The sequence below is a fragment of the Anolis carolinensis genome, chromosome 1 (genome assembly GCF_035594765.1).
Source record: "Anolis carolinensis isolate JA03-04 chromosome 1, rAnoCar3.1.pri, whole genome shotgun sequence".
Lineage (NCBI taxonomy): Eukaryota > Metazoa > Chordata > Lepidosauria > Squamata > Dactyloidae > Anolis > Anolis carolinensis.
The window spans coordinates 157,903,349-157,928,145 of NC_085841.1; the positions used below are offsets into that span (position 1 = coordinate 157,903,349).

General features: G+C 39.3%; 1 protein-coding gene across 3 annotated transcripts in view; it reads right to left on the reverse strand.

Moving 5' to 3' along the window:
* Positions 1 to 145: 145 nt before the first annotated feature.
* The window catches only part of fam228b (family with sequence similarity 228 member B), a 40,709-nt gene continuing 16,057 nt past the window's right edge, over positions 146 to 24,797 (reverse strand). Inside the window, exons 4-11 of one of the 3 annotated variants that reach the window (XM_062957279.1) lie at positions 24,490 to 24,594; positions 22,958 to 23,077; positions 21,770 to 21,841; positions 18,362 to 18,559; positions 8,505 to 8,579; positions 6,504 to 6,591; positions 5,779 to 5,923; positions 146 to 347 (exon numbers count right to left, since the gene is read on the reverse strand). In XM_062957279.1, coding sequence (XP_062813349.1) covers positions 155 to 347; positions 5,779 to 5,923; positions 6,504 to 6,591; positions 8,505 to 8,579; positions 18,362 to 18,559; positions 21,770 to 21,841; positions 22,958 to 23,077; positions 24,490 to 24,594 — 996 coding nt within the window. In that variant the 3' untranslated portion in view covers positions 146 to 154. The remainder of the gene's footprint in view (positions 348 to 5,778; positions 5,924 to 6,503; positions 6,592 to 8,504; positions 8,580 to 18,361; positions 18,560 to 21,769; positions 21,842 to 22,957; positions 23,078 to 24,489; positions 24,595 to 24,797) is intronic. The other 2 variants (XM_062957284.1, XM_062957286.1) reach the window with 2 other exon arrangements.

The following is a 24,797-nucleotide window of genomic DNA, read 5'->3' on the forward strand; positions in this document are numbered from 1 at the left end:
ATTTCCAAATGGTAGCTGTTTTGAAAATGACAGTTGCAGCTTATTAGGAGTGTGGGGATCAAACCCAGTTGTAGTGGATTGCTCCTCCTGGCCATCCTGAGAATGACACATTTATGACTTATGTAAGGAATCCAGGTCAAAGATATACTGGTAATTAGGAAGCAGAATTTATTGGTGTTTTACAACCTGATGAACCAAGCAGTATTTGTTTTGTCATAGGAGTGGATGCATGGCCAAAATCTGGTTTCCTGACAGATATCATTCTTTTGTTTGCTGAACCCCAGAATGGATCACCCCAGCTTTTGAAATCCATAGAAGTTTGGTTTCTTGTTGGGATCATTTTTAGCCTTTGAAAAGAATAAAAACCAGATGGTTAATGCTGTCTTATAATATCAGGAATCAGTATTGCACATGTGTTGATGCTGTGTAACACTAAAAGGAAAAGAAAAATGGCAGCTAGTCAATAAGCTAACATTAATTTTCAGTTCCCATTTTTTTCAAGTCTTTTTCATTTTTGTTGCATTGTAAAACAAATTAAACTACATGGTATGTGAACAACACATGGGTGGATGGGTAAGACAAATTTTCTCCAGCAGAATGTCTCCTCCCTGGCAAAAGCAAGAAATATGGTCTAGAACATGTGTCAACCTCAAGGCTGATGGGTCACTCAGTATCATTTTGTGAGGCTCTCAGATGCTGGACTCACAACTCCTCATCATTAGGCATTATGGCTAGAGCTGATTGGAGTTGTGATACAGTAACTTCTGGAAGGCTGCAGCTGGTTCTGTTTAGTCAGGAGAGCGGGGTTTGGATTTAGATAGAAGGCTTGTGGATATGAAGTCTTGACTTCAAAATGTCCTCTAACCTTTCTCCAGCCTGAGCCACAAGTGCTGTTGAGCTGTAATTCCCGTTACCCTCAGTCTGCATGGCAGATTATCAAAAGCAAATGGAGTTGCCATTCAGTAACATTTGGGGATCCAAACTGGGTAAAAACTAATGAGCACTGGCAGATATGTAAAACCACTGTTGTTGGCTCTCTGTACCCACAGATTTTCCATCCATGAATTTTGATGGAGGACAGATGTTTATCTAGGTAACTACCATGTACCAAAAAATAGGGAAGGTCATGATTATGTGGTTTAAAGCCACAATAACCACTTGCAAATTGGAACAGGAGGTCTTTTTAAAACAAAAAAATTCAGCATGGTGTAGTAGTTCTGCAGGCAGACCTTTGCTAGGCTGAACCATACACCACCACCACATAGTCTCTGAGATATACCTCCTCCCCTGGACCCTGCACAACCATTCGCTGCTTCATGGGGAACAGGCAGGATCAGATAAATGTCCTCATAGCCAGATGTAAAGGTATGACAGCTGAGATGTGCTGGGTCTCTTCTCTTCCCTTGGTTAAAAGTAAACCTCATGACAATAACATTCATCCTGTATTTGCAATGGGGAGTAACTGGACAAGTTTAAAAGCACTCCTTAAAAAACACCTGGGAGCTCTGGGGATTGCATGCAGCCTATGGGCTGGAATTTCCTCATTCCTGCTGAAGGCTAACCTTTTTTCCAATAAACATATTCAGGGATAAACATGTTGACTATGCACCAAAATCCACAAAACAGCAATCCATTATGTAAGCTTTTGAAGTGCCATTGGCTTTTTCATCAGGCAAAAATTGTAAAAATTAAACGACAGAAAAAGTGTTGATTTTAAAGATCTGCGATTTGTCTCAGATGTCACTTCTGTTGCCAGTTAAAATGGTCTGGAGCAGTGGTTCCCAAACTTTGGATTTTTGACTTCACAGAATTATAGAGTGGGAAGGAACCCACAAAAGCCATCCTGACATGTAGGAATACATAATAATCAAAGTACCCTGACAGATGGCCATCCAGCCTTAACTTTAAAACCTCCAGAAAAGGAGCAGCATAGCCCACCGGCAAACAGTTCTTGGCATCTGGAAATTCTTGCAAATGTTCAGGTGGAATCCTTTTTTCCTGCCATTTGAATCCATGGCTCCATCTCCTAGTCTCCAAAGCAACAAAAACAACCTTCCCCAATATGACATCCTTTCAACTATATAAACATGTCTATTATATCCACTCTCAGCCTTCTTCTCTCAAAAGCATAATATACTCAGCTCCCTAAGCTGCTTCTCCTAGGGATTCATGGTCTCCAGACATTTTATCATTTTAGTCGTCCTCCTCTGGACAAATTCCAGCTTGTCGATATCCTTCTTGGATTGTAGTGCCCTGGATTGGACACAGTGCTATTCCAGCTGAGGTTTGATCAAAGCAAAATAGAGTGAGACCATGACCAAGTAGCCACAGTAAGAACAGATCACGGAACAACAGACTGGTTCAAGATTGGAAAAGGAGTACGGTAGGGCTGTATACTTTCACCCTACCTATTCAACTTGTACGCAGAACACATCATGCGACGTGTGGGGCTTGACAAATCCAAGGCTGGAGTTAAAATTGCTGGAAGAAACATTAACAACCTTAGATATGCAGATGATACCACTCTGATGGCTGAAAGTGAGGAGGAGCTGAGGAGCCTTATCATCAAGGTGAAAGAAGAAAGTGCAAAAGCCAGGCTTCAGTTAAACATTAAGAAAATCAAGATCATGGCAACCAGACTGATTGATAACTGGCAAATAGAGGGAGAAAACATGGAGGCAGTGACAGACTTTATATTTCTAGGCATGAAGATCACTGCAGATGCAGACTGCCGCCAGGAAATCAGAAGACGTTTACTTCTTGGGAGGAGAGCAATGGCCAACCTCGATAAAATAGTGAAGAGCAGAGACATCACTCTGGCAACAAAGGTCCGCATAGTTAAAGCAATGGTATTCCCCATAGTAACCTATGGATGCAAGAGCTGGACCATAAGGAAAGCTGAGCAAAGGAAGATAGATGCTTTTGAACTTTGGTGCTGGAGGAAAATCCTGAGAGTGCCTTGGACCACAAGAAGATCCAACCAGTCCATACTCCAGAACATAATGCCTGGCTGCTCATTGGAGGGAAGGATATTAGAGACAAAGATGAAGTATTTTGGCCACATCATGAGAAGGCAGGAAAGCTTGGAAAAGATCATGATGCTGGGGAAAATGGAAGGAAAAAGGAAGAGAGGCCGACCAAGGGCAAGATTCATGGATGGTATCCTTGAAGGAACTGGGGGCAGTGACGTCTGACAGGGAGCTCTGACGTGGACTGGTCCATGAGGTCACGAATAGTCAGAAACGACTGAGTGATTGAACAACAACGACTTCCCTTGATCTCAACACTAGACTCCTACTGATGCAGCCTAGAATCACATTGGCCATTTAACCTACCGCATCACTCTGTTGATCCATGTTCAGCATGTGGTCTACCAAGATTTCGAGATCCCTTTCACATACCTTTGAATATACCAAAGTGTAGTAGCTTTGAATATGCATCAAATATGTTTGAATAGTTTTAACTGTGAATCCTTTAATACTGTTTATATTTAATTCTGTTTTAATATTTGTATATTTTAAATGCTATGCTAACATTTTTATGTTAAGCCACTTTGAGTCCCCTTTGGGGGAAATAAAGCAGGTCATAAATGAATATAATTACTTATTTTGTGTCAAAAGTATTGCATAAATAAGTATAAAATTGATAAAATAGAAGGAACACAAACAGTTAAATAATTTTAGACCAAAAACGGGGAACAGCAACTGCATTGTGTGTAGCTTTAAACAATTCTTTTTGCATGAGGGGGGCAATGCGGGCAAGCATACAGATGTAGAGAAGTTTGTTCTGCTCCACAGTCGCACAAGGTGGAGGATTCTTCTAGGTAGTTCAATTTTGCCGGGTTGTCTTTTGATAGGCCAACTCCACTTCTGAGTCTATTCAGTGACTTCCAATTTGCCCATTCCTGGTTTGCCCTTGGAAGAAGACCCTCGTGCGAGGGGGGCATCCATTTGGGATTTCCTGGTTTAGCTGCCCACACAGATACTCTTGTTGTTGCTGGGGGAACATTAAGTGGTTCTCATGAAGCTTTTCCTTGATTTAATTCTACTTGGAGGAGGCTAATAGCCAAGCAATGGATGTAAACGTAACATCAGATCAGATAGCACAACAGCTAATTCAGAATGCATAATTGCAGCAGAGTAAAGGTGAAAATCAACAGGGCACCAGAACTTGAAACCACCAATTGTCATCTCCAATCTGAAAAAACTCAGAGAAGCTATTAAGCGATGTAAAACTAGTAACACACCTGGCCTAGATGACTTATTGATGGAACAAATCAAACACTTGGGTCTCAAAGCTGAAAACTGGCTTTTGAAATGTTACAATCAATGCTTGGCACAGAAACAGATTATGGAGGGAAACTAAGATCATTGCCACTTTAAAGCCTGGTAAAGACACCTCCAATGCAAGGAACTACTGACCAATCTCTCTCTTATGTCATCTACGTAAAGTGTATGAGAGGATGCTATTAAATCGATTAGGACCTGTTATTGAACTCCAGTTTATTGCATAACAATCATGTTTCAAACCAGGGAAAAAATGTACAGCCCAAATTCGTAATCTGAATATTATAATAATAATAATAATCATCATCATCATGCCATACATTTCTCCCTGTTGAAATTCATTTTGATCGTTTTGACCCAGCTCTCTAATGTTACAGTCGTTTTGGATTCTGATTAATATTAAATATTCCTCCCAATTTAGTTTCATCTGCAAATTTAATAAGCATGTCCTCTATTCCATCACCCAAGGAATTGATAAAGATGATGAATAACACTGGGCCAAGACCAGAACCTTGCGGCATCCCACTAGTCACTTTTCTCCAGGACAAAGATATACAATACTATCCTTCCTCCTTTCCTGTTTGGTCTATTTTTCCGAAATAGGTTACACCCTTCTATTATGACATTCCAATCACAAGACTCGTCTCACCAAGTTTTAACTCCCAAAATTTGTTACTGTTGGTTAAGGAGGCCAAGATGGCTAGACATATGGGAGCTGAAGTCTAAAAATAAACATTTGGAAACCACTGATCTAGAGAGATCTCAATGCTGGCAGCTTCCCATATTGGCCTGGGAGGACAGGGGAAAGGGGCAATAAAAGGCAGGTACTAGAATTCCAGACAGAAGGAGCTACATATATTTAAATGAAGTGAGTAAGAGATGTTCTTTGAAACAATGACTGAAATTGATGAAAAGCTTTAACAAATGGAAAGGGGGAAAAAATAAAAGCCAAAGCTGAAAGGAAGACTGGTACAGGAACGTTAATACATGGAAGAAGGTCAAAAAACAGCAAGTTGTATAACAGGAATTGTGAAAAAGAGATTCAATGAAAAAGATGCACTCGTGTGATTAGCGAGAAAGTTGTGACAGGAAACCCATAACGAAAAGTATAAATAAAGACAAGTAACAGCAGAGCATGTTCTCAAACAGTGAGATGGTTCCAGTCATCTTGCAATCAGGTAATGCTCTCCTCCTTCTCCTTCAGGGTAAAAAATATTTGCCATTTTCCACACTGATATACCAGTTTTACAAAGGAGGAGTTGTCAGCCTGATACTGGTTCCTGTTGGGCTTAGGCAAACTGCATGGATTCATGCAATTATGCTTCTGATCTTCAGAGACAAACATCTCAGATTTTTAGCCACCATCACTAAACTCTTCTTCCATGACCAGGAAAGCAGTCATTCACTTGATCCACGAAAGGCACATACATTTATCTACGCCACCACCCCCTTCAAAGGAGAAACTTTCTTTAAAAAGATTAACACGTCTTACTGGCTCCTCAGACGAATTTCACTATCCACATATCTAGGTGGAACTTTCAGCCACTCTATTGGACTCAAAAGCTGTCGGCTCAAGGGAAGCAATGGCAGCTCTGTCTTATGGAGTTCATTCATCTCTTTGTGAGATAACATTCTTCCTGCAGGAAGTGGAAACCATGAAAACAGAAGTCTTTTCAAAAACTGGAACAGCTAAGCTGGAGATGAATTAAAGGCAACCCCCAAATCCACTCCTCCCAGTTGTATCCCCTCCACCGATCAACCACATCAGGAAGCATTACAGAGTTGCTGTGAGTTTTCCGAGCTGTATGGCCATGTTCCAAAAGCATTCTCTCCTAACATTTCACCCTCATCCTCAGAGGTTGAGGGGTCTGTTGGAAACTAAGTGGCCAGCTAACACCTTCCAACAAAAGACCCCCCCCCAGGCAGCAACCAGTCAGGCCTTGAAATTGCAAGGCCATTAAATGCTAATCAAAGTGGCAAATTGCAATATTCACACGTGCCTCAAGCAGACAAGAGTTCTTTCTCCCACCCTCCCAGAGATATATAAACCTTAGTTTCCAACAGACCCCTCAAATCTGAGGATGCCTGCCACATATGTGAGCAAAACATCAGGAGAGAATGCTTTTGGAACATGGCCATACAGCCCGGAAAACTCACAGCAACCCAATGATTCCGGCCATGACTGCCTTCGACAACACAGTAAGCATTAAAGGCTACCTGTTTCACATTGTTTGATAATGCCGGCTTCAAGGTATCTGTCTTCTATTTCCTTTAACAAGGGATCACATAAAGGCGGAACTGATACCTATTAAAATATAACTAAGTTTATGCTTTTGCAATCAAAATGTCATCGCAACATCAAATTAGCAAGAAATCATAGATACAATATATGGAAGTGAACAAAAATTTATACACTGAGGGCCAAATAAATTTGCAGATCATTTGTGTAAGGCAGTGGTTCTCAACCTGTGGGTCCACAGGTGTTTTGTCCTACAACTCCCAGTAGGACAGTTTACCAGCTGTTAGGATTTCTGGGAATCTCAACCCATAGGTTGAGAACCACTGGTGTAAGGTCTGAAAAGCTTCCTACATGTCTTCTATTATACTGTTTTTGGGGGAAGAAGTATTGGCATGGGAATATGATGCTGCCAGAACTAGGCTGAAAATACCATACACACATAGAGGAGCATATTTCTGTGTTAATGCTCTATTGTAGACCAGCCAAGGCCAGAACCAGGAGAGCCCCTTGGCATTCCAGTTTAAAACAAAGAGGTACAGAGAAGAAATATACTCTTAGTGATAAGGAGCCAGCTGCTTTCCCAAACCCAGTAGAAACTGGTTAGAACAAATATGACAGGGAAAGAGCTGGGACCCCCCCCCCCCCCCCCCGACATATAGGTGAAAAAGCTTCATTTATATAAGGACTAGCCAGGATTATTTGAAAAGGGCCTTGTTTGTTTTTGGGTGTTGGTTAATATCCGTTTGCTCATATTTCTTAGAAAAAAACTCAGTCATTGCTTTTGTTTTTTATGAATGCTCCCATTAGAAAATGCATAAGGGAGTTGAACTACAATTCACCAAAAAATCTTGGGTCAGCTCTCCCAAAACTCCCACAGTATTCACCGTTGGCCATATTGGGTCTGTGTGCCAAGTTTGGTCCAGCTCTGATGTTATCTGGGTAAAGTTTTTTCTGAAAATGGGTGAATTGTAACTCCCGGATGCCGAATTCAATCAACCCCAAACCCTGCCAGTATGCAAAGTTGGCCGTGCTGGGTGTGTGTAGCAAGTTTTGTCCTAATCCGTCATCAGCTGGGTTCAGTGTTCTCTGGATAAAGTGAGCTACAATTCCCAGATTCCCAGGGCAATCTTCCTGAAACACTTGCCAGGATTCAGGAATACAGGTGAACTATAATTCCCAGAGATAAAGGTCAATGACCTTCAAAGTCCACCAGTATTCCCAGTTGGCCATGTTGAATTTGTGTACCAGGTTTGGTCCAGATCAGTCATCAGATGGGTTCAGTGTTCTCTGAATACAGGTGAACTATAACTCCTGGATGTCAAGGTTAATCACCCCCAAACCTCGCCAGTATGCAAAGTTGGGCATGCTGGGTCTGTATGCCAAGTTAGTTCGAGGTCCACCGTTAGTGGAGTTCAGAGTGCTCTTAGATTGCAGGTGAACTATACATCCCAGTACTTAAAACTCCTATAAATCATAGTGAATTCTCCCCAAACCTCCCATGCCACATATACACATACAGATATGTGTATAGATATTCCCACCCCTGCTATTATGATTAGATGTTATTTTTTTGTTACCTGAGTATCTACAAAAAGCATGCACAGATCCTGATTTATAATTGTAATATTAAGCATTTTGCATATAACCAATCAAGATATTTGAGTGCTAACGAAGGAAAAACTTTATACTATAAATATATAATGTTCATATAAGATTTGGTTAAGTAGACTTTCGAGGGTGACCCCACAGTCGGCCACAACCTGCAAATCTGTTGAGTGATATCCTATCCTTGGCGTGGTTTTCTGTACATTGATGGGGTGGCAATGAAAAGTTTGTTGGTCATGGTGTATTTGCTATCTAATTTTTTAAAAACTCATCCCTTTGCAAGCTCTGCCTATATAGCTAAGCAAACAATACAATTCTAGCTTTATTAATTACAATATTTACCCAGAACAGAAAGAGCACGCTGGCTACCCTACCTTGGAAGCATCTGGAGTCTTCAGGAAGAAAGGGTCATAAAAGGAAGTATTATAGTTGTCTAAAGATACAACACCCTGGTTAAGAAGAAAAAGTGACAAAGCAAGAAAAACTGCAATTTAACAATACTTAACAAGGAAATTGTTCATATCTGTACATCACTGAAGATATACCCTAGATCAGTGGTTTTCAACCTGTGGGTCTCCAGGTATTTTGGCCTACAACTCCCAGAAATTCCAGCCAGTTTACCAGCTGTTAGGATTTTTGAGAGTTGAAGGCCAAAACATCTGGGAACCCATGGATTGAGAACCACTGTCCTAGATGAATCGTCAACATATGAACATTTGCCAATCTCAAATTTAGCAAAAAATGTATTTTATCCCCATAATGCTTTAATGCAAGGTATTTAACCTACTCCTTGGGGAAGCACAGAGGAGGAAAGATAATTCAAATTGCAAAACAACTCTGCTACTAAAAAGGAAAATCCCACAATCAAGCCACAAATCAACATATTACTTTCAGCATTATTGAGGTTGCAATTTTGAAGGCAATAAATCCCAAATTAAGTTATGAGTCTTTTAAGAAATCTCAGTTATTAAAAGCTTAACTTAGGAACATTATGGTCCAGCTTAGACATTATACTAAGAATTTGAAACAGTGTCAGTAGTCAGATTTTTCAGAAGAAATTTTCCAGAACCAAAAGCATGGGGTTGAAAGGTTTGACATCTTTTCTTAATGTCTGGTCCCAACTGGTGTCTTGCTTAGCTACTTTTTTATTGTTTGTCGTGAGGAGAAAGTGGTGAATGCTAAATAAGTACACTACTCAAAGGTAAGTGCCTAATTTATTTATATTCTGTTTATAGCCTGACCATATGAGACCCCAACTAGTTCACAGCACAGATTAAAACGCAATACAGATAAGCAAAAATATAATTTAAAATCTTAGAGGAATTAAATCAAAGGCTAATTTAATTTTACATAATTTAAATGTTATTACAATATAACCAAGACATAGATATGCAGCACAAACACCCTGCTAGAAGAGTGTTCTGCAGCAATCAGTTAACGACCAAACAGCAATCTAAATAATAAAATCTGTGCTTGCCTGGAGGAGGCCAGCATAGCTTCCTGAGGCAAAGAGTGCAACAGTCTGGGAGACACCAAGGTGGCCCTCACAAGTCCACATCAAATGTGACTGCAAATGTGATGGTACCAAGAGATAGTCCTGATGGTTTGAATGCTCAGGCAGGCTTATACAGGAAGATATAGTACAAGATCCTACATCAAGCTGGCAGAGCATAATGCTCCATTTATACAGCTTCTTGGTCTTTCCTCCTTCCCCAGAGCAAAAAGCAGACCAAGGACTTCATCACATTAAGGCAATGAAATGGATGAAATTTTTTTGCTCAGTAGAGCTCAATTTTCTTATGAAATGGATGAATTCCTTACCTTCACCATACTTTCATGCAACTTAGTATGTTCTCCTCATTCTTTGAGTAAATTTCTCATCACATTACAGATTTGAGGCCCCGCCAACCATCCCTCCCCCCGCATTATTTGTTGAAAGAAATCCTCCTCTCCAAATAAATTACCAGGGGATACTTGCATCATAGCATTATTGTAGCTTTGAAGTTGCAAGGCTATTCTATGCTAATCAAGGTGGCCAGTTGCAACATTCCCTCTTGCCTCTGATAATAATGAGATAATGCTTCTGGAACATGGTCAGACAGCCCTGAAAGGCACTGGGCCTTATTTCCAAGAAATTTTATCTTGATGTGGCAATTGCAACAATCCCACTTGCCTCTGACAATGCCTGCCACAGATGTGGGCAAAATGAAATACAGCTTCTGAATCTGGATACTTGCTTGATAGCATTATTGCAGCCAGGCTTTGAAGCAACAGAGCTATTCCCCCCCTCCTCTCTCTCTCACTCTTTCTTTCTTTCTCTCTCTCTCTCTCTCCCCCTCCCTCCCTCCCTCCAACAGCTAGCTATTGGTTGCCTTCCTTCCCCCCCCTCCTCTCCCCCCCCTTCTCTCTGACAGGGATGGATCGGCTGCCTTCCTCCCCCCTCTCCACCCCCCCCCCCTCTCTCTGGAAGGAACAGAGGGACGGAGGGACCCGGAAAGGCCTTTTAAAAAGAAAGAAATTGTTTTGGCAACTTGCTCCATGAGGAAAAGGTAATGGATGCAACTGAACTCTTCCTTACCAGAGTGGGTGGTTTAGCTCCTCCTGCAACTTTCCCTCCCACATTTTCAACCTGGGAACAAGGTTGATTACAGAAAAGGCCAAACTTCCAGATGATTTAAAAACATCCAGTTCCCCACCACCTTCTGAAATGTTGAAAAAGACTGCTGGCCACCACGCTTAAAAATATGCAAGAAAAGCTCTCTCCTACTCTTGAAGCCAAAGTAATGTGGTGGGAGCAGTGGCTTCCTGTATTTTAAGTGTAGCACTCAGTGGAATTTAGTAAATGTGATGAAGCGGCAAATTACTGCTGCTGCTTACCAGTGGAGAGAAATGGAGGAAGGCAATTTGAACAGGGAGAACTAAGGAGGCACTAACAAACTGAGTGTGTCCTCCTTTTCCTTCCCCACCAAGGCCACAGCAGGTGCCTCTTTGTTGTGTGAATTGCCTCTCCCCTCTTGCTCCCAGAGCTTTACAGCTGTTGGGGGTTGGGGGGGGGGAGTTTTTGGATGAAAAGAAAGCAAATTGCAAAGGAACATCTTCTTGTATCACATGCATCATTAACAGGAGGTTGTACATAATCCTTCAAACAGTTTGGACCTCAAAGGTTTTATAGGTCATAATCACCACTCTGAATTGTGCCCATAAGCAAACTGTGAAATTATACATTTCCTGAAATGAACTGCAACCAGCAGTCTGGCCACAGCCTTTTGGATTCAAGATCTTTCCGAACAGTTTCCAAAATCAGCCACATGCCAAATTCACTTACGATCCAAACAGGATGCAACTAAAGCACATATTACTGTAGTCAAATCTGACATCTCCAAGAATGGGGCACAGCTAATGTATTCGCAGTAACAGACACCTATAATTTGTAACATGTTATTTGGGAAAATAATACAATATGTTTTTATACCAATTTTATCCTCTGATCATCTATCACTTGCAACTAACAACCTGGGTGAAAAGCAGATAAATGGAGTGAACTAGAGTTTCCAGTAAAGTATTCCCCGTCCCAGTAAACTACAATTCATAGGTTTCTCTTGTCCTGGGCATTTATATTAAAAACAACCTTGAAACCAGATGTACTTGCAGTGTAGATGTATTCAATATAGGAGAGGTACTACAGTCAACAGTCTGGAAATCCTAATTCACTTTTCATTAATCATACATTAAATATACAATTACAAGGAGTGAACCCTGAATGAAAACAAAAATGGAGGTGTTCCTTCTCCAAAAAGCTCATAATCTCATGGTCAAAAGACATAGTTGTGATGGCATGAAATATCAATATGAAAAGCTATATTGCAGCATCTTAAAGAAGGAGAGAACGAAGTTGGTAGCACAAGCTTTCACTGATTAAATCCACTTTCTTAGATACGGTCTTATGAAGTGTACATTTTTCCCAGTGTTGAAGAGGAATAAAAGTACTTCACTACAAAGTCAATATGCAAAGTCTATAACAACCACATTCCCTTTGCTCCTTATTACATTTATGGTACAGGAAGCACTGGACCCTGAAGATGTTTCCTTCAAGCCAACAGTAATATTCACTGAGTATTTGAGAAGCACTATAACTATGAGCACCTGAACCTTGTCTGTACTGTAGAAAAGCTGATTCTTGTTTATGGGTTATGGTTCTGAAGGAAACCAAAGCATCTTGTGTCTTCAGGGGTATTTAACGCTGTCACTATTCTTCTCCCGAGCTTGATACCTTCTGCAGGACTGGATCGGTGCAGGTACAGGAAGGAAGAAAGGATTATGGGAAAAGTAAGCACTGAAATCACGAGAAGGCTCCTCCTGTTCAGAAGCCGGAGGTTCTTTTGGGGCCACAGGAAAGTCAGCCAAAGAAGGGTGAGGAGCAGAAGGGTAAGAGGCGGAGGGATGAGGAGGGGATGGAGGGGGAGAAGGGGAAAGATCTGGTAGAGCAGTTGGGGGATCACTGGGAGCTGAATGGGAAAGTTGTAAGAAGGGTGAATGAAAGAAAAGGGAAGGCGTGAAGAGGTAAGGAGGAAATGGGGGAAGCAAGTGAAAGAAATGGCATGGAACTGAAGGAGGAAGCAAGACTGAAGGGAGAACTACCACTGGTGGATATATGGATGGGGAGACAGAAAGGAGAGAAAATGGAAATGGAGGAAGAAAAGAGGGAAAATATGAGCTTTGAGAAGGAGAAGAAACGAGTGGGTGAAATGGAGGAAGGAGCACACAAAGAGAGAATGGAGATCCAGAAGAACCCTAATGGAAGGAAAGACACAGTGAACACAGAAAACAAATACATGAATAAAAAGTCCAACATGGGACAGCTTATGCATGAAAGACAATAATGGTTTGTACACCTTTCCCTTTTCTATATTACAAAAGGTAGCAAAGCAAAACTAACAAGATGCATGAAGTGCATCCTTAAACTGAAAAAATGACAACACAGATCTGCACCAATTCAGAATGTGGGTTTATTACGTCTGAGGAGGTTGAAATGTAATAATAATAATAATAATAATAATAATAACAACAACAACAACAACAACAACAACTTTATTTTTATATCCTGCCACCATCTCAGGGCGGCTTACATGGGGACCAAGCCCAGCATAAATAAAGATTACAAGCTAAAACACAATTAAAAACATAATAACATATAAACAATCCAAATAGATTAAAAACAGAAGAGTAAAAACATCATAAAAATACATCAATCAACATCAACAACTAGTAAACCAGGACATGGTGGGCATGATCAGATTCAAGGAGGAAAGGCAAGGACTTGTGCAAAGCACAGACTATAGGACTGGGGATGGGGGTAAAGTGCTGAGAAAACCTAATCAATAAATGAGGGCTCGGCAGACCTGAATGATCATTCTGGGATGGCAGGAGGAGCAACCCACCCATTAATACATTAATTCCTGCTATATTTGGACTCCATTCCTATCAGTTTAATTACTTAATCCTGACCAAACTATATGCCACTTAATAGCTTAATACAACTCAACTGTATTCTTGTTATTTTTGGTTGTGTTTTGCTGTCACAGAATTATCATTCAAGGTAAGTTCCAACATCCCACAGAGGAAGATGTCTAGCATGGGTCAGACTTACTCAAGACCCATATACTTGGGTGGGAATGCCAAATACTTTTAAACTATCACTTGAAGCACAATTTGCCTGAACACAGACCGTGCTGATGTGTATCTACCTAATTTGTAATGCTTTATAAATATAGTTAGTATACTCCAACCTACTGCAAAAAGTGGGTTCTTTGATTGGGTCAAATGGAAATTTTGATACAAAATTTAATACAAAATTTAAGTCTCATATTGGAAATCTACGGATTACAGAAAATAACATGACAGATGTACCTTACTGAAATGAATGGATTCCACTGGAAATTACTATAGAGTTGTGCTGGAGTATCTAGGAAATTCCCAGTGATCCTTTCTAGGAATTGTCAAGAGGATTCTATGTTAGCTTCCAAAAGAAGCATACCATAGAATTGCCTGGAGAACATAGACAATTCCTAGAGATATGGGTCGGATATGGATAGGTGCAACCACAAGTACTGGTCAGAACAGAATTTGTGAATGCAAGCATAATTATGACTGGGATTCTTTTTCATTTTGGCAGTGTTCGTATTGTTTCCCGTTGCAAATATTTGAGCAGAGTCACTTTCATAATTCTACTTCAAATTCTTACCTCATTCCTAAAACAAATACCAATTATCATATATTAATTGCCCATCCAGACTGAAAATCTCCCTTATCTATAATCTAACTACCAGCATTAGTAAAATAATACTTTTCTACCCCACAATCCTGTGAGGTATTATTCCTGTTTTACATCCAAGAAGTTGGGGCTGTAGATTAGAAATCTCCTCTGAGATGCACAATGAACTTGAACCCAAATATCCATGTTCCAACTCCAACCATCTATCTGCTGGTCCAATATTGTATGGGTTTTTTTTTTCATTTTCACTTATCCAGTTCCATGCACTTCACTGAAGATGCAAGTGACATCTTATAGTCCAACTGTTTGCTCTGCACGCACACTAAGATTTCCGTCTCATTTTATATGAATATGCAGGTTTGCTTTCCGATTGTTCAGATGGCTTGTGGCCATCATATCCATATTCATAGTCCACTGATACAGAAGCAGACAAATCATTAGAAGAAATAAATGAATTCATATAAGCTGTATACTCTCGTAACAAATGATTTTAGAAAAAATGTTCAGAATCAATATGAATTAAGGGTGTAACAAGGGGGACAAATTATGCCAGAGTCCTGCACTTCACCCATTCCACCCACCTGCAGATAACAGGTGACAAAAGGCCCACTTTCCCTTTGATATTTAGTAGCTGGCAGTAGAAGCAGAAACCACTGAAAGCTACCAGCTTTTCCCTGCCAACTGTACAAAGAAAAATGAGAATGAGGTGGGAGCTGGCTTTTAAGTAGCTTGGCACCATAGTCCACATATGCATACTGGTACATATGTTTCATTCCATATGATGAAAATTTGAGTCAAACTTCCCTGAAGAAAGAAATGTTTTTGATTTCTTTCAAACCGGTTGTATTGCCCTCAAATATTCAATTCAAACTCAGATAATGCTGAAGTATTTTGTTAAATTGTGGCACTGACCTCAATTTTTTTCTCAGAACCCTTCCTGGTTCACAGACTGTACTGACAAGAACAAACAAACAAACAAAGAAACACACACACACACACACACACACACACACAGCACCTCAATCTCAAATGACTTATTTAACTGCCTGGGCCACACTTTACATATACCCAGTAGAACACAACCTGTATTAGAACTTAAAATGAGTATTTATTCTAGGGTGGCATAATAAAGGCATATGGAAGAAAGGATGGATTATTTCTTCCCCACTGCTTACAAGGGCAAGCATAATCCAATGCATTTTCATAATAAGAAAGAATTAAGACACTGCTTTATATCTGTTGTTAACTACCATCATTGAAAGACCCCCATAAACCACAGTTCCTAACAGTTCTGCTTAGATCTTCCAAACTCAGGCCTGTGGTTGTCTTAGTCAATCCAATTGTCTTCTCCTCTTTTTCTACTACCATCTACTTTGTTGAACATCACTGTATATTCCAGTGAGTCATGTTGTCTTATGTGTGTCTAAAATACAATAGCCTCAGTTCAATTATTTGGGCTTCCAGTGAGAATAATTACAGAAGGAAAATTACAGTTCTTGCCTGGCCTCTAAGCGAGTGATTATAAATCTATGGTGAGTGTTAGAACAGAGTAAGGAGACTTGACCAGAGGCAATGTGAGTGCTTTGAGCACCATTAGGGGAGACTAAGGAACCCATTCCCAGGGACTAAAATGATCAAGGGTCTAGACAACAAGCTGTATGAGGAGTAGCTGAAAGAGCTGGACATGTTTATCCTGCAGAAGAGAAGGCTGAGAGGAGATATGATAGCTATGGATAAATACACGAGGGAAAGTCATAGGGAGGAGGGAGAAAGTTTGTTTTCTGCTGCCCTGGAGGCTAGGACGCGGAACAATGGCTTCAAACTACAGGAAAGGAGATTCCACCTGAACATCAGGAAGAACCTCACTGTGAGAGCTGTTCGGCACTGGAACCCTCTGCCCCGTAGTGTGGTGGAGGCTCCTTCCTTGGAGGCTTTTAAGCAGAGGCTGGATAGCCATCTGTTGGGGGTGCTTTGAATGTCATCTTCCTGCTTCTTGGCAGGGGGTTGGACTGGATGGCCCATGAGGTCTCTTCCAACTATGATTCTATGACCTCTTCATGTGAAGGAAGAAATCAAGAAGAAAAGCATAAGGTAGAGATCACTGATACAACAGATTTTAGATGAAATCAAAAACAAAGAGGAGGAATGAACAAAAATCCATCTAAGACAATGCTTTAAAAGCAAATAAAAATGCGTTGAAAGCAAATAAAAATATACAAAAATAAATCCCCATGAATATGATGGTGGAAAATGAGAGAAGGATGAGCCAATGCAAGCAACAACATTTTTTGCAAATATTTTTGAAATAAACCTGATGAGTAGGCTTGGAAAGGAAAAATAAAGAGAAGAAACTGATCCTTAAGATTTGAGATGAGAAAAAGATAACTAAAAAGATTTTCTATAATTATTCTTCTTCTCCATCTAATAAGCAAGATGTTTCTGTGGAGAACACTGAGAAATACTTGGAGAAGCAGAATTTACCAACAGACATGTAGAGGCTATGACAATGGGTAGTTCTACACTGACCCTAAAAGTAGGTTTGAACTGCCATCCCAAATGCTGGTTCAAGTCCACTTGTCAGTCTGAAAGGGAGTCCCTGAGCTGCCTAGTCAGTAGTCCTATAGAACAGCCATGCCATCTTCTTCCCCATGTTACTGCTGGCTACATGAGGGACACAGACACCTACCTTGCTCTTAGGGGTCCACAAGCCTTCTGGTGACTGACTAAGGAGGTTGGGACAAGGGAAAGGAAGGGGTTTTCCCCCTTCCTCCTCAGCCTCCTTCATGGATCATGGGAACTGCTAGAAGGCTTGTGAACCTCTGAGAGTAAGATAGATGTCCCAGTCAATGGGGGAAGCCGTGGAGGGGAGAGCTATCCCATGTCCTTGGGCCACTTGAGTCAGAGAGTGAAAGATGGCCGTCAAGACAACTGTAATCAGTTCTGTTTAGGAAGCAGTTGAGGCTGTCTGGACTGTTTCCTAACTGAAGGGGCAACCTGATTCCTTCTTTAGGATTCGGGGTTGCCTTCAAATTAGGTTAACTCAGGGTAAGACTGCATTAAGCAGCTTTACATCATGTGAACCCGGATCAGCACTGTGCAGTGTTTAGCCCTGGTAGGACTTCTCAAATCACACATTGGACAAAGTGTAGAGGTGCCCTTAATGTTGCAGAAATAGTGAAAACTATTAAGAAAACTAAAGTAAGGAAGGCCCCTGGACCAGATGGTCTTTGAGCCCATTCCTATAAATGGTTAAAGAACTAGTTGTTTCTACCATTGCAACAGACAATGAATTTAATTTTAAAAATTAAAAGATCCCAAAGTTATGTATAATGCAAACATTAATTATAATACCAAAGAGGATCTGTGATGTGATAAACCCTAAAACTATAGCCATATTTCCTTATTGAATTGTTTTTTTTAGTTTTAGAATACAGGATGAAGATGGTTTACAACACTTGATAAATGATGACCTAGAATCATAGAGTTGGAAGAAACCACATGGGACATCCAGTCCAACCCCCTACCATGCAGAAAAAAAACAAATTACCTCCAACAGATAGCCATCCAGTCTCTCTGTTTAAAAGCCTCTGTTTAAAAGCCTCCAAAGAAGCTTACAAACCTATGTGGTTTTCTACATAAGAGAGTGGAATAGCTAGATAAACATAATATTTTTGGGAGGGTATAAATTGGTCATTTATGTCAACAGTACTCATTAAAGAAAATTAAATTATTGACTAGACCATAGAAGTCATTTTTTTCACATACATGCACACGAACATATGTATTAGTCCCTATGATCCAGATAGTAACAATTAAGTTGTGAAATCTTGCTTTAAACATTATTACCAATCTTGCAAAGAACTAACACTGGTCCTAATCTTGACCAAGATTAAAGAGCCCAATAGTTTCCTAAGAGCCCTTCAAATATATTTGAGTAGTAAATGTTTCTTTCACCAATACCTTCTTATTACAGTAGTTTAAGTAAAGGGAGAGCTGTTTTCGTTTTCTTTCCTCTATTTCTTCACTTGACTCCTTGTCAATTTTGTCCTGAATTTTCTGGTGTAGTGGTCTTGAAACATTCTCAAACCATTTCTTGTGCAGTATTTCCTTCCTCCTTAAGGCTAAGAAATCACTGTGCTTCAAATACCTGTCTACTTCCTAATTGACAGAGAGGCTATTATAAAGACAGGGAGCTTATGAACAAATGAAACAATCAATATCACTGGTTGTTGCAGTGGATTAAAAAGGCAGATTATTAATCAATAAAATGAATTATTAATTCATAATAACATTCCTATATGGAAGACATTTGCATGAACAAAATGTTTTCAAAGAGACAGCAATGTTACGTTTGTTTCAACATAAAATGGAGAGGGGAATGAAAAGATCAAGTAGAAACCCATTTGTACAGTATAATGGCAAAATCTGTACACTCAAAATCTTTTCTTGTTCAATTTATAAATATGCTTGAGTTTTTAAAGTATTTTTAACAAAATCTAAATCATTATGTGTTTAAACCGATTGAACTTTTACATTTCCTGAGATCCAATGGCATAAGGCAAATTTATGCAAATATTTTATAAATTATATAACAACTATTTACTACATGGTAACAATGATACGACTTTCTACAGAGCAAACATTATTTGCTACATAGAAACAGCTTTTCATAGGACATTTCCAACATACATTACATTTCTAATACAAAATTGGGTGTTCGCAAAGAGAAACAAATGATAGATCAGGAACAGCTATCTTGCAAAAAAGGCAATATTTTAATAGTAACAAACAGAATCTTCGAATAGTGCAAAATTCTACTTCAACTTATGGGACTCTAATATTTATACTTCAACATTAATATTTCTTTGGTGTCAAAGTTGTACAGAACGTATGGACAACCTAGCTTTTAGGATGTATCATTATCACATAAGAATGATGATGATGATGATTTCAGAGGCTAGATCAGGCATGGGCAAACTTCAGCCCTCCAGGTGTTTTGGAGTTCAACTCCCACAATTCCTAACAGCCACTGTTAGGAATTGTGGGAGTTGAAGTCCAAAACACCTAGAGGGCCGAAGTTTGCCCATGCCTGGTCTAGATTATGCTTGAGATATTGGTTTGGGAAGACAACTAGAGAGCACTGTCACACTAACTGGTCAGAATCCAAGCACTATTATCTATTTTACACTCTGCTCAATAACAGATCTCTCTGGAATATAATGTAACATGATGTAACAGTACTAAGGGCCCTTCCACACAACCACATAACCCAGAATATCAAGGCAGATAATCCACGATATCTGCTTTGAATTGAATTATCTGAATGCACACTGCCATATAATCCAAATACCAACTAAATTGCTCCACGCTCCCTTATCTATCCTCTAAACATGGACACAGTAATAATCTGCAGGCAACACTGCATGCATCAGAGAAGTGGGATGCAATTCATGAAGGTTCACCAATATAAAACATTTTCATATTGAAAATGTCACAAGACACTTCGTTTAATCCCCATGTACGAGAATTTTAAACATTGTATTTAGTAGTTGTGGGTATTTCATGGTCTCAGTAAGAATTCTCATCCCCACCCTATGGCATTAACCTACTACAGTCAAAGGACATTATTTCAGGTTTGCTGAAAAATTATTAGACATTTTTGACCCATTACACTGGGTAGAACGAACAAAATAATACTACAATGATAAAAAGCAAGCAACCCTTCTTTCTACCATTTCTGAAAATGGTTTACAACTATTTTGCGAAAATGAGAAAGAATGCCTATATGGCAAGTCTAGGTGTTGTCGACTCTGCCACAAAACCTGTCTCAGGGACAAGGAGAGAGACAGGAAGATGTCCCATTCTAGTTCTGAGAGTTTATGTGCCAATTTTTGTTATTTTAACAGCATCTGGGAGGCAGGGAGCTATAATTTACACCAGGGGTCCCCAAACTAAGGCCCGGGGCCCACATGCGGCCCATTGAAGCCATTTATCCGGCCTCCGCAGCAGCAGCTCCCTCCTCCTCCGTTGAGGAAGGTGAGTGCAGCGCAAGGGAGAAGGGAAAGGCACACGCCTTTCCCACCTCCTCCCTCACCTGGTGCGCGCCTTCCAAAGCTTTGCTTGTTTATAATGGTATTTTAATTATTATTTAATTGACAATTAATTATTAAGGGGCGCTTTGCTAATGCTTTTGGTGCACAAAGACAGAAGGGGGTTGGACTAAATGGCCCAAGGGGTCTCTTCCAATCCTCTTTATTATTATTATTATTATTATTATTATTATTATTATTATTATTATTATTGACACAAAGACACAGTATAACACAGCAAGCGAGATATAGGTGCTGGATTTTGTATCACAAAATCACAAGTCAAAACTTCCCAAGTGTTTAGGACTGTGTAATGTATTATTATTATTATTATTATTATTATTATTATTATTATTATTATTATTTATTAACAACAACATTGAAGCTGGGTGGCCAACTGTCAGGGGTGCTTTGCTTGTGCTTTTGGTGCACAAAGGCAGAAGGGGGTTGGACTAATGGCCCAAGCGTCTCTTCCAACCCTCTTTATTATTTTTATTATGATTAGGATTAACATTGAGGCTGTATTTGTTCCCGTTTTGTTTTTACTTCAAAATAAGGTATGTGCAGTGTGCATAGGAATTTGTTCATAGTTTTTTAAAAAGCTATAGTCCAGCTCTCCAACAGTCTGAGGGACCGTGACTGGAGCCTCCGGTGGCCAAGGGGATAAAAGCCTCGTAACTTGAAGGTTGGGTTGCTGACCTGAAAGCTGCCAGGTTCGAATCCCACCCGGGGAGAGCGCGGATGAGCTCCCTCTTTCAGCTCCAGCTCCATGCGGGGACATGAGAGAAGCCTCCCACAAGGATGGTAAAACATCAAAACATCCGGGCGTTCCTTGGGCAACGTCCTTGCAGACGGCCAATTCTCTCACTCCAGAAGCAACTCCGGTTGCTCCTGACACGAAAAAAAAAAAAAACTGGCCCCCTGTTTAAACAGTTTGGGGTTCCCTGATTTACACAGTATGGAAATAATAATGAGACTTGGAATTGCTCCTGATTCCTCTCCGACCTTTTATTAGCCTGAGGGAAGAAGCCTCAATTGTTACCTGACTACTAAAAATCAGGCATACGAAATGCTTTTGAGATTTTAATATTATGCCTACTTTATCCCATAATGGGCTAACAAGTAGTTTATCTACTCCAAATTTATAACAACACTAACAAAAGAAAATTTGTAGAGAAAAATCAAATAGAAAAAGAAAAGACGTTCATCATTTAAAATATATCTATACTTTCTTAATGTTCAGAAAGGCATACTGCAAATAAACGTTATGTTTTCTTACCCTGACAAAGCAGTTTTCTCTATCCAATAGGGATTGAGTAGAAGCAATATCCTGTCTTTCATTAACTAGAGCCTAATAAAATACCAATAAAATCTGTAAAGTAAAACTGGTTAACAAAAACAGAATTAATTTAATGAGCAGATCTGCATTCTATGATATAGTAAGTTCCATGACTGAGAAGAAACAGCTGAAAATAAAATAGGTTTTAAAGAATTCTTTGATACAGAATCATGAGTATTGGGATGGCACAACTTTGAGGGCATAACATATAGATAATTATTTCATGATAAAATATAAATGGGAAGACAATTAAATGGGAAGAAAAATGTCACTTTTACTAAATGCACTGTCTAGATGGGGGAATCATCCAAACATGCTTCAAGAGATATTAAATTAATTAATATGTAGAACATTCCTAATCAACTTGTAAATCCCAATTTAAAATATTTTAAATTTTAGTACAATACAGTATAATCCCTGTGAGCACACCTGAGTACTTTGCTATGCTCTGACAACATACAAAGTTAAGTAACTAGGGTTAGAAAAGCTGTATCAGTGTAACTAAACAGATGCACAAATACACAAAATCATCAGTTCAAAAATAAAAAGCCCTACTTTTACACATATTCTAAATCCATGCTACCAACCATATTTTGCCATGTAGAATAGTGGTGGGAAAAAGACAATGGTGGTTTTTCTAGCATTTCTGTTGGTCTGTGCCAGCTATCACGGGCTTCAGATTCACATTTACGAGATCTTCAAAAAGTGTGGTTGGGACTTCCAGGATGGAGTCCCTCTCAGTTATAAAGCTCCTTTCTTTCTCTGAGTGGTAGGACAGCTGTCAGTCCTACATGCATACACATTTAACCCAAACAATTTATAAAACTATATTTGAATTAGATATTATTAAAATACAACTACAGTATGAAAAACCCTTATGCAGAGCAAAGAGGAACTACGTTTCTTTTAAAATCAAAACACAATCAATAAACTGCATGGACCTCGAAAAATGGATGCCTTCATAACAATGAAGTGGCAATCAGCCCTAAGAATGTGTAGCTTGGGGTTTTCATTCAAAGAAAAACATTGTCAAGATGGCTTTTTCTCTCCCATAAGTTGATAAAGCTTTAACAGACAGTTGGTGGAATTAACCATTTACTCTTACCCCAGTTCCCAAGTCAATTTTACCTGTGCAATGGAAAATCGTTTCTGAGTTTGCCAGTTTTCTGAAATTTTTGACTTTTCAGGCTGAGTATTTCTTGTCTTGCTTGTTGATCTGCTTAGGCATGTAGAGGCTGTTGGAAGAGACTTGAAGGGGGGTGGGTACAGTGAATGCTCCATGTTCCATATATCCCAATTTCAAAACAACATATTGTATATACTCGAGTAAGGCGTGTTTTCAGCCCTTTTTAAGGCTGAAAAGGCCCCTCTCAGCTTATATTCGAGTGAGGGTCCTGGTTGGCTTATGTTTGGGTTGGTTTATACTCGAGTATATAGGTAATCAGAGTTGGACAGTCTTATCTTAAATTACAGTTTTACGTAAATATTCTAAAACATTTAACCTACTAATGCCTCAATTACGTAATTTTATTGGTATCTATTTTTATTTTTGAAATTTACCAGTAGCTGCTGCATTTCCCAGACTTGTCTTATACTCATACTCACTTACAGGTTTTCCCAGTTTTTGGGATAAAATCAGGTACCTATGTTTATATTTGGGTCGGATTATACTCGAGTATATACGGTACATAAAAATCAAACACATGTATGTATGTATGTCAGTTGATTGTTTGGTTTGTACCACAAAGGCTCCTCCTTGGCTTGATGGATCTGAACCAAACTTGGCACACATATGTTTCATTATTCAAACTAGAACAACCAAGGCGTTTAAACTAACAAATCACAAATACAGCAATTTCTTTATTTATGGTTTTTCACTTTCATGGGGAGCCTGTGTTCCTAACTCCCATGAATGTGGAGAATGGATTGTACTTTTTTTAAAAAAAAATCTGAATGAAGAAAATAGTATCATTAAAATATTTAGAAATCACCTCAAAATCATACTGGACATGGGGGTCATTAAGTCATGCAGAATAGAATGCTTAGTCAAACTTGGCTATATAACCACATATAGCTAAGTTTCAACTCCTCTTCACTGACATGAAATATGTAATTCTCCACAAAATTTAGCAAGTGAGCAGTGATTTTGAGTATTCAAAGTACTTCACATATGTTATCTTTTACAATCTTTATAACAAACATGTAGCAAATGTGAACCTTAGGCCAAGAGAGCACAAATCTCCTGATCTATTTATAGCAGAAGTGATTCAAACCCCGGATCATATCTATATTTGTTCAGCGGTAAGTTCCACTGAGTCCAATTTCCACATAATTTGTTTATTTAATTTATATTCCACCAATGAGGCACAAAGTAATTAAGGTAATTTCAAAATATCATGACAATGTGATATTATAATCTTACCCTCTACACAACCATCTTAAAAAAAAAAACAGCTTTCTGAAATACTAATCCGAAAGGTGATTGAAGCCAGAAAACCTTTATAACTTTTCACATGTTTAAAATCCAGTTATCTGTGGGAAACGTTGCTATATGTATGAATCAATTCATTTCACTGGAGGTTTTAATTAAAAAATAATTATATTATATTTTAATGTACTGCCAAACAATTGATAAGTTCCCACCCTAGGCACTCACTCACCTCTTTGGCCTCTGGTGTCATCTCTTCCATTAGGGCCCTTGGACAACGAAGTCTTATAAGCCACTGCAAATCTAAGCTCTCTTGTTTTGGCACTCCCGGGTGCACCTAGTAAAAGGATGTTTAAAATTGAAAAACAAAACCACACTATAGTTGTTTAGGGTGTGCAAAAATAAGAACCGGGATGAATAAAAACAACATTCAATGAAAAATATATTGGCAGACACACTTTCGGACTATAGCTTGTCAAACCAAATATCAGCTTTCTAATAACGCTGTGTCTGTCTTTTCTACCAAGTGGAACAGTTAGC